General features: G+C 37.9%; 1 protein-coding gene across 1 annotated transcript in view; it reads right to left on the reverse strand.

The window, feature by feature from the left end:
• Positions 1–14,613, reverse strand: part of LOC122804723 (dipeptidyl peptidase 4-like) — a 1,230,541-nt gene that overhangs the window by 31,721 nt on the left and 1,184,207 nt on the right. Inside the window, exon 25 of the mRNA XM_044074775.1 lies at positions 11,719–11,792. Within this exon, the coding sequence (XP_043930710.1) occupies positions 11,719–11,792 (74 nt within the window). The remainder of the gene's footprint in view (positions 1–11,718; positions 11,793–14,613) is intronic.

Below are 14,613 nucleotides of genomic sequence, written 5' to 3' on the forward strand. Positions count from 1 at the left end.
AGAATATAAAGCAGAAGAAAAGTTAAGGGGTGAGAGAAAAAGAAAGGGAAGAATGGAAGGAGGTGATAAGTTAGTAAAAGTCAAAAGGGATACCAGAGGTGAAAACAACTAGAATAATAACAAGAAGCAGAGAGCCACTGGTGTACAATAAGAAAGTGGTGCACGTGTGAGGACTGCACAGTGCATAATTGTGAAAGGATATGAAAAATAATGAATATATAGTTCTGAAAAAAATATGAATGCATGCAACCGTAGTAAATACAAATTAAAAGAGATCTCAACTGATGGTAATACAGTATGACAGAATACAAAAGTATGCAGCCTGAGGTATGTTCTGACAACAAAAAACAGTGCCAGTGGCTGAACATATAGCACAGCCTTTAGTGCTGGATGATCAAATGTCTGGGTTCTAATCCCACCTTAGGTGATTACATTTATTTTCCATTACTATCACTGCAGTGTAGTTTTAGGGGGTGCTGCACTCCAGAGTGTACTGTCCTTTTGATGAGATGTTAAATGGAAGCCCCATCTGACAAGGTTAATGGCAACTCAGTTGGCTGTGCCAGATTCCACAGCACTTATCAAAAAGAGTACAGAAATTTCCCTAGTATCCTGACCAATGTCCCCTAGTCAGTATGAATACCACCTCTTGTTTGCCCTAGTAAGAGGTTTCTAGCCTACTGACACTGACTTGATAAACAAACATTAAAGAAATAAATAAAACAAATAAATAAAAAATTAAATGGTGTTATGCAAAGGCAGTAAGCCTACATTTGAAGTGATATGGCACACAGCTATAGAGATCAGATATGTTATATTTGAAGTGCAGTTTAAAGAATAGTCTCATGTAGATATTAAAGGAATTTTACATAATTTTAATTAACATTTCCATTATTCAAAGGAGAAATATATATATATATATATATATATATATATATATATATATATATAGATTATATATATATATATATATATATATATGTGTGTGTGTGGTTCTACTTCGACCCATCGAAATTACACTTTACTGAAACTTAACTAAGTGATCCCACTTCAGTGAAAGTGCATTTAAATGAAAACACACTTTCGTAACTCAGTGCACTGAATAAAAGCAACCAACACACACAAACAAAAAAAAAAAAACGACACAAACACAGCCCCACCCCTGCTACTTATATATACTAACTCCGAGATTGCACTACAGTAGGGAAAAGGGAATATTCCCTTATCCTCACTGTACCATGATCTATGATAACTACTCGATGTGCCAAGTTTTGCGAAAGTGCATTTTCGTTTAAATGCACTTTTAGTTTAGTTAAGTTTCAGTAAAGTGTAATTTCGATGGGTCGAAGTAGACCTATATATATATATATATATATATATATATATATATATATATATATATATATATAAATATTCACACACGCACACACACACACACACACAGCCTATTCTCTCTGCACCACAGAACTTTGTAATTTTTAAGTAATAGCCAGAAGTCCACCAAACATTCAGCAATAAAGCAGATAACTAGCCTTTCCAAACCTTCATCTTTTTTCATTACAACACTGAACCTCCTTTGTCTGTCCCCCCCTGCCCAATATGACCCCTTGAAGCTATGTGTAACTAAAGACTTCACTTCACCTTTCCTGTCTGTGATGTCATCCCATTTCTCATCTTTCTCCAGTGAGTCTATAAGGTTCTCTGTTGCACCTTTCCTATTCTTCATAGCTCCTCAACTCACATTCTAACATTTTCTTCTTCTTTATACAGCAAAACATATATGTTAATGAAAGCACATACTTTTAACAACTGTCATCCTTAGCCATCTAATCTTATTTTTTTTTCACCTCTTATCCTTCTGGTTCATCCGCGGTGGTGCAGTGGTAGCGCTGTTGCCTCACAGCAAGAGGTTCTCCCATTCAATTCTCAGCTGGAGTGTGGGGAGTGCCTTCTGTGTGGAGTCTGCATATCCTCCCCGCGTTTGGGTGGGCGTTCGAAAGACAGGCGTAAATAGGTGTGCCTTTGTTGAAGGTTGAACACTGAGCTGGAACCTCGGCGTTTGTGAAAATCTACTGCCAATCATTAGCGGACAGGAGTTCCGCTGTGGCGACCCCTAACCGGGAAAAGCTGAAAGACAACAACAACATCCTTCTGGTTCCAACTCTAACCACCATGTCCTACAATTCTAATCAACAAAAAGCAGAAACTAGCAACTGTGAGCTGTATAAACCAATTTAATTAGTTAAAAAATAATAAACCACAAGAATAACAGACCGGTTTCGGCTATGGTGTTAACCTAGCCTTCATCAGTGTAAATTCCCAAAACATCTTGAAGTTCTTTTATACACATGAAAATAATTAATCACAAAGTTTCATTGGTGATCTCATGAATATTCATTACTATACAAAATCATAAATATTCATTAAGACCAGACCGGAAAAGTCCACCTCATTTCACAATCCATTTCTCTTCTTTTACATTTAGTTTGTTGTGCCAACCAGATTTATTAGATTTGTCGCCTATTATTTTATCAATGATGGTAAAATGAAATTTTGCTGTAGTAAGCTTAAGAGTATGTTTATACAGGGCATTACTCGTTCTCTTACATTTAACATCACTGAGGTGTTCAGTAACACGTAACTTGAGAGGTCTGGATGTTTGTCCTATGTAAAATGCATGACAACTGCAAGAGGCCATATAGATGATCCAATCCGTGCTGCAATTTGCAAAAAACCTGATGTCATATATAGTACTGCAATTACTACTGGAAAATTGTTTGGTTTTTAACACATGTTTACAATGGCTGCAATGACCACATGGCATGCAGACCACAAGTTTATCTCCAGAAATTAAGGTTTGGGTCATATTCTGGTTAATGGCATCATGGTGATGTTTGTAGTGGCTGAAATGAGATCCAAGATTGTTCCCCCTTCTAAATGAGAACATGCAGGTCTCGGATAAATGTTGTGACAAAACATTGTCAGCTAGAAGGATGTTCCAGTGTCATCTGATGGCATCAATGACTCCATTTGTATTTCTACCGTATGTGGTAATAAATTGTAGATAATTTGTGTTCTGTGATTTATGTTTATATTTAAGGAGGTCTTCTCTGTCTAAATTTGCAGCATAAGTGCTTGCTGTATGTACATAACCCATACTGTAGCCCCTTTCTTGGAACCTATTCGACAAATCTTTACAAAAAACCTCAAAGGTATTTTCTTCTGAACAAATACGTCTCATCCTAATAAATTGAGACTTGGGGATGTTTTTAGTGATATGTGCTGGATGAAAGCTGGATGCGTGGAGTAAGGTGTTGTATTCTGGGTATTTTCTGAATACTTCTGTATGGAGGGTGTTATCCTTATTCCTTGTGACCAGCACATCCAAATATGTGATCTTGTGATGGTCATAGTTAATAGTGAATTGTAAACCCCATTTATTGTCATTGAGATACTCAACAAATTCCATCAAGTATTCCATATCAGACCTCCACACCATCCAGCAATCATCCAGATATCTACCCCAAATATAAATTTCCATCAAATAAATGCTGTGTGTAACATCATAAATGATTTGTTCTTCTATGTATGCCATATACAGATCTGCATATATGGGGGCAAATGATGCGCCCATTGCAGTACCCCGTATTTGGAGATAACATTGTTTGCCATAGAAGAAAACATTTTTGGTGAGGACATGTTCAGTTAGGCATATAAGAAAAGTGTTAAAGCCTGGTTTATATAGCTCTGATTTGTATAGCCAATATTCTACTGCATCTAGCCCTGCCCAATGTGGTATATTGGTATATAATGCACTAACGTCCAAAGTGCATAGCAACCAATGGTCTTCTATTTGCATATCATTTATGATGCCTAAAAATTCTGTGGTGTCCTGAATTCTGGATCTTACCCATCTCAATAATGGTTTGAGGTGTTTAGTTAGGAATTCAGATAATGGTTCAGTTAAAGAGCCATTACCTGCCACAATCGGTCAGCCTGGGGGATGCAAAGGATCTTTGTGAATCTTGGGCAGAAAATAGATGTATTGGCTGTTTGGATCTGATAATATGAGATGATTGTTGGTGTTTTGTGTAATGATGCCATTTTCTACTGCTGAATCCATAAACATATCTACTTGATGTTAGAACATAGATGTTGGATCAAGGGGCATTTTGGTATAATATCTGGCATCATCCAACTGTCTCTGAGCCTCAGCATCATATTGGGTCCAATTCATGACTAGCATAGCACCACCTTTGTCCGCAGAGATGATAACCAAATTTTTGTTATTCGTAAGTTTCTGTAAAGTTGACATATCTGTCTTTGAGAGATTGTTAGATTTGGGGTGAGTCATACCCGAAGTAAAGTGTAGATCTTTAAGAACACTATTTTGAAAAAGACTCACACAAGGATGCATAGGTGGGACAAAGGTGGATTTGTGGTATTTGAAATTATCAACAGTAACACCATCATATTTGTTATCATGAAAATACAGTTTTAAATTAAGCAATCTGCAAAATGCTGTCACATCTTGTGCAAATGTATCTTCAGGAACAAAAAAAACGGTATAAAAGAAAGACCTTTATTTAGCAAAGCAGTTTGTGAGTCAGATAATGTTACATCAGAAATGTTTAATACATTTGTTTTGGAACACTAGTTTATTTGTTCGTCAACAGTTCCATTAAACCCTCCAAACTTCTTATTTTTTCGATGTTTCCTGCCTCCCCTCTTTTAAAGCCTAAAGGGGCCACACTATTGTTACATTTGGGGATGGGGGAATCTGAGGTTTGCTGTGTGTCCAAATCCATACCAGAAGAAGAATCACACCCCGATGAATCAGTATATGTGTTGAGTTTTCTAAGAATGGACTTGGGACGTTTGCGTTTGTGGGTGGTGTTGGTTTTGTGATAACCACCTTCAAACTTAACATGTATAGTATGTTGAAAGGGATGACCTCTGTCATAATCTGTTTGGTCCCTTTGAAATTTTTTGAGTTTCCTATCCTTGAGTTGTTGTTCAAAGGTAAGTAAATCTGAGCTAAGTTTGGACAATTGGGTGGAAAAAATGGTTGGTCCTTATATTGATTACTGTCATCACATACTTTGCAAACATTAAGGATTTCCCTATCAATAATGCACTCATAATATCTGGATAATGTTTCCACAAATTTCATTGAGCAGTTTTGTTGTATTTCATGTGTATAAAAGAACCTCAAGATGTTTTGGAAATTTACACTGATGAAGGCAAGGTTAACACCATAGCCGAAACCGGTCTGTTATTCTTGTGGTTTATTATTTTTTAACTAATTAAATTAGTTTATACAGCTCGCAGTTGCTGGCTTCTGCTTTTTGTTGACCATGTGTTTTTGAGCCGTGCAATCACTTCCGTGCAGGGGAATTTCTTTTGGCTACAATTCTAATCATCACAAATTTCCTGACTCTTTTTAATTTTCTTATCATTCCAAATTTTAGGAGTAAGTCCTAAAACATTGTACACTCTTAAGAGTCATTCATAATTTTTATGATGTTGATTCTATCCATCAGTGCATTTCTATTCCTTTGCTCATGCAAGACCTTTGTTAACATTTCTGTCATCTTAGGAGATTTTTCTCATAATGGCTTTCCTTAGGTATTTGGCCCCAGGACTCTCATTTATTTCTCTACTGCTCACTTTCACTCGTCTTTCCCTGCCCTTACGAGCATTATTTGTTGGCATTACATGCACACAGTTTATTATTAACCTGCTTATTATTTTGTGGCAGTTCCCTCAGAGGGTTACAGTTATGAGCTATTAAGAAGTTGCTTCCCATAGCTGTCTTTCGATTTCACTTGCCTATTGTGAGACAGTGACTACCACTTAACTAGACTGCTCCTGCATCAGGTCTAAAAGATGTCCATGTAGATCAGTGCTCTCCACTGTTTAACAAATGAATAAATAATTTGAAATGATTTTAGGACAGTCTTTTGTACTTTTGTAGTTCCTCCACACCATTCGCCAAAACAATACAGTAATGACCTTAGCTACGCTCTTCTCCTTTCATGTAGTCTTGCCTTTTTTATGCTAATACATCCATTACAAGGAGGAACAGGTCACATGACAATGGACCCCACTCTCCTGTCTCTTCTTTGTACCTTCATTGCTTCAGATCTCCCTTAATCATTATTTCAGTTTCTGGATCTTTACATAAAGCCTTGACCGCAGTTCCTAAATCTCTTTCCAATACTTCCTCTCTCCATTATTGTTCATAAAAATCTCCAAACCACCAATTCAAATGTCTTGTAACTATTGCATGCCTCTACCCACCAACGCCTTGTTTTTTTTTTTTTTTTAGTCTTTTCCAGAGCAAGTTTATTTAACTCCAATTGTTCATTGACTGCTTACCCTTCATACATCTATTTGTCCTTGGGCAATAGTATGTGGGAGAAGCTGCTCCAATCTAGTGGTAAAGACTTTGCTATTATTTTGGTGTCCCTGTTTATTAATGATATCCACCCCTCCCGTTTGTCTCACTGTCTTCAGCAGCTGTCAACCCACTACATTATATATTATTCCCAGACAGCATGCCCGGGTAGCTTCTCTTCAAACTAGCTCGCATAATTCATCTGGATTCTCATCACCTACTTCCATTTCCTCACCTTCAGTAATTTTTTTCTCATCCTAACAGCTTATTGTATAGGAACTCCTGTCCCAAGCAGTCACATGTTGGCCTCTATCATGCCAGATTAGGATTATCAGGAGTAAATAAAGATCTAGATAAGAATTCTGTACTTTAATCCATGACCAGTCAGAAAATGGGTAAGTGATAGACTAACACCATGAACTGGATATAAAGCTACAAGCGCTTGGTATAATAATTACTGCCAATGCTCTGTCATTTCTTCATGAGGTTCCTGATGGCCTGCACTGCCATTCTGACGTAACCATTAGATTATATAAATGAAAAAATAAGGCACTTTGGCTGGAGATAAAAAACACTTTAATACAAATAAAATAAATACTGCAGATAGGTAAGCACTTTCGAGGCAACCCTCTTCTTCAGACTTAAATACAAACTGCTAAAAATCCAAAATTTAAATACATACACCAACCAATAAAAACACACCTTAAAATGCATCATGAAATTCAATGTGGTAAGCCTCTTTTCTTCAAAAGAGGTTTTAAAGACACAGCACAATTAAGGCCAGGTGGAATATATACCTTAAAATCCACAATCCATCTCAATTCAACATATTCTGTTTCATTTTTGATGTCTCCTTCCCGTAAACTAACATTAATTCTCTGTAGAACTAAAAATTTAAAATTATGCTGTACATCATAATCAATTACATGCTTAGCTAGTGCATTAGTACATTTGCTATTACGTATGTCATTAAGCTGTTCCATAATTCTTTCTTTCAACATACAATTTGCCTTGCCTATGTAGAATGCACTATATAAATTACACTTTGCTAGATAAACAATATTTCAACATCATCCCGGAATAAATTACCTCTCAGTTCTTCCGAAAAACTATTTCCACTGATTAAATTCTCCTCTCCCTGCTCTTTGACTTGTGGGATGTTGCAGGTTTCCATTTTGGAGACACTGTTGTTTGCTGTGTATATGCTTCCCCTAGAATATGTTATTTCACAGAGTTCAAAATCTTGATATTTTCCTGATGATACAGATGTGCCTTCTCAATGAACGTATGCAAGATATTAACAAGTTCAATGTAGGCTTGTCTGCATCTATAACTGGATGGTTGATAATCATTAAAGTCCAGCACCTCCAAAAAAGTTGAGATGATTGTATATGCCACAATCTAGAATTTGTCTGCACCAGTGTTGTCCCTAGTATTATCTGTAGTGCTAAGACATAGGAGGCCTCCTATTTTCATCTGAGAAACATTAACTTTAATAAGCACCTTGTTCCTCCTGCAGACCTACAGGTATTGATACCACCTTTGGATTGTGACAATGCTTTGTTCCTCAGCCATTCAGACTCAGGGCTGGACTGTCTGTATCTAAGTACAGAACTCCACAGCTCAGCTACCCATGGATGTATAGCAATACCAGCATATGGTACACTTGTAAGATTATGCTCAACACGATATTAAGGTTGAATGTAACTTTGCTACAAATATGCAACATAAGTATAAAATAAAGCTTGCTTAAATGCAGAAACAAAGTTTAGTAATATGTGATTATCATCCGTACTAAATGGCTGTGGCTTAAAAAATAAGGAACTTGTTTATGAGTGCATTACACACACATCAAGAAAGCTGACTTCTTACAGCCATGACAAGAATGTAATTTGCTTTCTTTAAAAAACTGACAATAGGACATGTTTTTCTAAGAAAGTTTAAAAATGTGCTTTTCTAATCCACAAGGCGTTTCCTTGAAGACAGTTTACTTATCAGCATTTGCACAAGAACAGATGTGTCAGCATTTGCGTCATCAAGGCAGTATCTTTCCAAAACCAAGAGGGTGTGTGTTTAACTAAAAATATATATAAAATCTGTATTAAATCCAGTTATGTTAGGGGTATGGTAGAGACACATTTTGCCCTGAGGTAAATGTTATATCTCTCACATCATCTGTACTATATGAGAAGTAAAGTAGAACATTTTCTGAAGCTGTAACAGAAGTATGTGTGGTTTATTATAAAAGTTATTGGCTACTGCTCTTAAAGACAGGTGCTGCAAAGTATATTCTCTCATCAGTGTATATTCTGCAAGTTTCTGTGTGCAGCAGACTGTGAATGCAACTATAACCAGACTTTGATTTCAGCAGAATCCAGCCAGCAAGACTGAGTGTCTTAAGAATACTTCAAATCCATCACAGTAAGCATCAGAGTAAAGTACAGTGCTGCAGCACTTGTAAAATTTAATTTTTCAACACTGATTCTGAGTTGTCTGCACTGTAGAACACTTTGGTCCTGCATCACCTATAAAGTCCTTATGCTATTTTGTTCAGCCTACATGACCTGGCCTCCACTGTCTGATGGAGTTGCTGACCAGGCACTGGTCTGCATATGGGCTGCACTCATTCTCTTTGGAACTTATAGAGGTTGTGATATAGCCTGGGTCTTTTGGTGACCTTACATTTTGCTTTTCAGGAGCCACACATTTACACCCTTCTTCTTAGATGGTTAAGTATATACTGATCACTCAGCAGCTTTTAATCATCTCATAATACATGAATACCTTTAATCTCACTTTTAAGGTTTAACCTAATAATATATAACTTGTTTTAAATTGCTTTGTGTTATTAGATGTGTTATATTGATGTACTTATTGTTTTAAGATGCACATTATATCTTTTTTTTACATACCTATGGAAGCATGGAGGTGTTTAGGAGAGATGACAGTGGGGTTTTTAATTAGATTGTTTAAAGGAATCTTGGAAAGTGAGAGGATGCCTGAGGTGAGGAGAAGAAGTGTATTAGTACCAATTTTAAGAATAAGGGTGATGTGCAGAGCTGTAGTAACTACAGAGGGATAAAATTGATCAGCCACAGCATGAAGTTATGGGAAAGAGTAGTGGAAGCTAGGTTAAGAAGGGAGGTGATGATTAGTGATCAGCAGTATGGTTTCATGCCAGGAAAGAGCACTACAGATGCAATGTTTGCTCTGAAGGTGCTGATGGAGAAGTATAGAGAAGGTCAGAAGGAGTTGCATTGTGTCTTTGTGGACCTAGATAAAGCATATGACAGGATGCCTAGACAGGAGTTGTGGTACTGTATGAGGAAGTCAGGACTGGCAGAGAAGTATGTAAGAGTGGTACAGGATATGTACAAGGGCAGTGTGACAGTGGTGAGGTCTGTGGTAGGAGTGATAGATGCATTCAAGGTGGAGGTGGGATTACATCAAGGATCACCTCTGAGCCCTTTCTTATTTGTAATGCTGATGGACAGGTTGACAGATGGGATCAGACAGGAGTCCCCGTGAACTATGATGTTTGCAGATGACATTGTGATCTGTAGTGAGAGTAGGGAACAGGTACAGGAGACCCTGGAGAGGTGGAGATATGCTCTAGAGAGGAGAAGAATTAAGGTCAGCAGGACTAAGACAAAATATATTTGTGTGAATGAGAGGGAGGATACAGGAATGGTGAGGATGCAGGGAGTAGAGTTGGTGAAGGTAGATGAGTTTAAATACTTGGGATCAACAGTTCAGAGTAATGGTGAGTGTGGAAGAGAGGTGAAGCAGGAAGTGCAGGCAGGGTGGAGTGGGTGGAGAAGAGTGTCAGAACTGATTTGTGGCAGATGGGTACCAGTAAGAGTCAAAGGGAAGGTCTACAAGATGGTAGTGAGGCCAGCTATGTTATATGGGTTGGAGACAGTGGCACTGACAAAAAGAGATGAGTCAGAGCTGGAGGTGGCAGAGTTAAAGATGTTAAGATTTGCACTGAGTGTGACGAGGATGGACAGGATTAGGAATGAGCATATTAGAGGATCAGCTCAGGTCAGGTTGGATGGTTTGTAAACAAAGCCAGAAAGGCAAGATTGCATTGCTTTGGACATGTGCTGAGGAGAGATGCTGGGAATATTGGGAGAAAGATGCTAAGGATGGAGCTGCCAGGTAAGGGGAACAGAGGAAGGCCTAAGATAAGGTTTATGGATGTGGTGAGAGAGGACATGCAGGTGGTTGGTGTGACAAAGCAAGATGCAGAGGACAGGAAGAAACAGAAACAGATGATCTGCTGTGGCAACCACTAATGGGAGCAGCCAAAAAAAGAGACCCCCCCCTTCTGTGGAACAGACTCCCTCTCCACGTCAAGCAGAGTAGCTCATTAACCCTTTTTAAGTGCAACTTGGATAACTGGATGGGGGACAGAAAATACACCCCTGGGATTCCACCTGTGTCCCTGCCAGACAGGGGCATCGGGTGCTGACTTGTCAGAACATGGGCTTAATTCTTGGCTAGGCTTGTAAGGGCCTCAGGTCAATAGCCTAGTAACTTCCTTTGATCCTATGATCTTATGAAGAAGAATTAGGTGATTAGGCTTGGCCACTTAACTGAAACTGAATTACCTGAATTTGAAATCATGGTATGCAATGAACAAGGCACAGGGTGCATTCCTGGATGGGACACGTAGATATTGTAGAGTATGCTTATACTAAGACACATACACACACACATACACATGCACACACCCCCTGAGAGTAACTTTTAGTATTGCCATTTCACCTGCAGCATGTCTATCAGTGAAGCCCTGGCAATATGAAATACTATGTATGTTTAGTCATAAGTCATAAGGCGTTCTCTAAGTACCATCATAGCCTTCATGAACACCACTGTACTCTGTAATGGATCTTCTAGTCATCTTTATGGCTACTCCATATCTACAAGTGTAATATCATAACACATTCTCAATATGTAATCAACTTCCTTGAATTTCTCAACTCTTATAGTTACTGAAGACTTCTCACTTTCAGAGAAATAATTACCTTTTTTTCACATGCTTATTGCATTACATTTTCAATCTCACATCAGAAAATAGACAATTTTTGTGAGAAATATACATGGTTAAAGTAATAAAACAATTTGTTAAATAACAGTATGTTTATATGTATGCATGATATGTTTTGGTATGTGCTTAAAGAGAAGACTTTTTACATTTTAAATTAACAAGCTGCATGTCAAAGTCTGATACAGTGTTGGACACCAGAGCTAACAGATGCAAAACATATGCAAGAAAACATACAGTAACTGCATGTTTTGGTTCTATGTCATACCATTGCTTGGAATTCGACTTGTGCATCTACAAGGGCCTCTGAAATCCGTGCTGCCTGTTGAAAGTGCACATTATCTAAGAGGAAAATTAGAAAAAAAATTATCATGTTTTTATCTTCCTTATGTTTTTTATGTTACATATGGAGCAAGAAGTTTATGTTTAACAAAATGTTATTTTTCTTAATGAAAACAAATGAAATTTGTTCTCATCTTAATTGATGACATCTTAAAATATGGTCAACAGATCACTCAAAGCCATCAAAAAAACTCACCAAAAGTTGGGCTTTCTCCTCAGACACAAAACCTTCTTCACTGACTACTCTGAGATTTCTTTATCAAAATCTTATCTTCTCCCTTCACTTCTCTATGCAGCACCTTAACAAATAAACAAGTGGTTTGCTGCAGTTAAATAGCTAAGTTTGTATGCAACTTCTCAAACCATTCACACCGCTGCCCAGCACTGAAGCACTTACATTGGCTCGAACTACCTAATCACCTTATCTGTTCCCAACTTCTTAGTGACCACAGAATAATACACAAACCCAACACCTGCCCATCACTACAAAACATCCTCAAACACTACTTCCTTCCTGGGCATCTCCACTCACACAGCAAACATCTCCTAACCAGGACCAAGTCTCATAACAATGCGGGTGACTCACTTTACTCATTCTATGTTGCTTAACACTGGAACTCCATCCCGTTCACCATAAAACAAGATGATGTTACTACACATTTCAAACACAACTTAAAACAACACCTAACTTCCTTGTGGCATTGTTCATACTCCCATCCTGACTGAACCCACATTTCTTTCTGTTTCTCTTCCATTGCCAATCTGTCAAAAACCATGGCACTTTCACCTTTCTTATCCCTGTCCCTTTCTCTTTCATCCCCACTACTGCTCTTCCAACTAACCAGTATCCTCAACCTCTCCCAGTGATACCCCCTCCTTACCCACCTCATCATCTTACGTGTCTACTCTGTTATCTCAACCTCTCCACTATCAGAATGTTTACTACTTATGTTTTTCCTTGATTATTTCTGCTTGTTACCTTTCTTCCTCCTGTATTTTCTGTTCCTCCTCTAACGACATCCTACCTCACTAATGTCGATACACGTATACTAAACCCATGTGCATTATCGTTGCTATTGTATGTCCAGCTATTACATGCCAACATGTCTTTGAGTTATGTAAAAATAATATGATGTCTAAAGTAAATGACAAATGCATTTACTATTTGTTTCTATAAAACCAACAAAGTAATGCTTAAAATGTTGAATGTTTACTGTTGATCACTGTAAATATGTATTTTATGTGAAGCTTTTATCCCCGGGCCTCCGCTAAAAATGGGACTTGTGCTCAGACTTTCCAAGTAAACAAAATACAATACATAAATAAATAAATTCCTGCACTGAAGGAGATGGCTTTAGTTTGGTTAAAAAGTGTCAGCAGTTTTAATCAACACTGTTAAGTCTCCAGAGTCAGTACAAATATCTGTAGTTTCCCCAGTCACGTTAGACTGACCAAGGTTAGAGGATTCCTTTTGTACTTCCATACCATCTTCATTAACTGTTAATACAATATAGAAGTTTCAGATGAAAATGTTGGAATATGACACCAATAATCTGCACAGTGTTGTGTTGTAGGCCAGGCATTCGGACTGAATTTTCACTTGATGTTATGCAATGTCACTGCATTCACTTCAAAAAACAGTACTACTGTGCATACAAATTAAGCTGTCTGAACTCATTACCATGTTATGAATATTAATATAGTGTATGGAGAACTTTACACTCCAAATTTAGGAAAAAATGGCTTTAAGTACCTTTCCGATGTAGGAAGTATGCTTCACAAAGTTTTGTTAAGCATCTTTAAGTGGTCTTAAGCTCTAGTTTCACACTAGAGTATAACCTAAAGCTACCACAACACAGATGCAAGAACATAAAAAGCTTTTAAAGCTGTAAAACACGTCAACCAAACTTTGTGTATGTATGTATGTGTGTATGTATATTTGCATGTTTGTCACTGTGTGTGTGTGTGTATGTGTGTGTGTGTGTGTGTGTGTGTGTGTGTGTGTGTGTGTGTGTGTGTGTGTGTGTGTGTGCACTGTGTGCGTTTGTGATGTGTATGCATGTGTGTGTGAGTATAACCTACAGCTACCACAGCACAGCAGTAAGAAGATAAAAAAAAGCTTTGAAAGCTCTAAAACACATCAACATGCCAAACTGTGTGTGTGTGTGTGTGTGTGTGTGTGTGTGTGTATTTGTGTGTGTGTAACACCTACAGCTACCACAGCACAGCTAAAAGAAGATAAAAGCTTTTAAAACTATAAACATATCAACCTGCTAAAGTGTGTGTGTGTGTGTGTGTGTGTGTGTGTGTGTGTGTGTGTGTGTGTGTGTGTGTGTGTGTGTGTGTGTGTGCACGCATGTGTGTATGTGTGTGTAACCTACAGCTACCACAGCACAGCTGCAAGAAGATAAAAAGCTTTCAAAGCTGTAAAACACATCAACCTGCCAAACTGTGTGTGTATGTTTTGTGTGTGGGTGGGGTGGAGTGTGTGTGTGTTTGTGTGTGTGTGTGTGTGTGTGTGTGTGTGTGTGTGTGTGTGTGTGTGTGTGTGTGTGTGTGTGTGTGTGTGTCTGTATGAGTAACCTACAGCTTACCACAGCATAGCTGCAAGAAGAGAAAAGCTTTTAAAGATGTAAAGCACATCAACCTGGCAAACTGTGTCTGTATGTTTTGTGTGAGTGTGTGTGTATGCGTGTGTGTCTCTTCAATCACTTGCAGCTTAAGTGTTTTTGAAACAGATGTCAAGATTCACCCATTGATCTTTGCTTCCCTCTGCTCTCAGGTGAACTTTATTGATATTCATATCTCAGACACAGCAATT

Source organism: Protopterus annectens, chromosome 6.part0 (genome assembly GCF_019279795.1).
Source record: "Protopterus annectens isolate FY-2018-M chromosome 6.part0, PAN1.0, whole genome shotgun sequence".
In the NCBI taxonomy this organism is placed as follows: Eukaryota; Metazoa; Chordata; order Ceratodontiformes; family Protopteridae; genus Protopterus; species Protopterus annectens.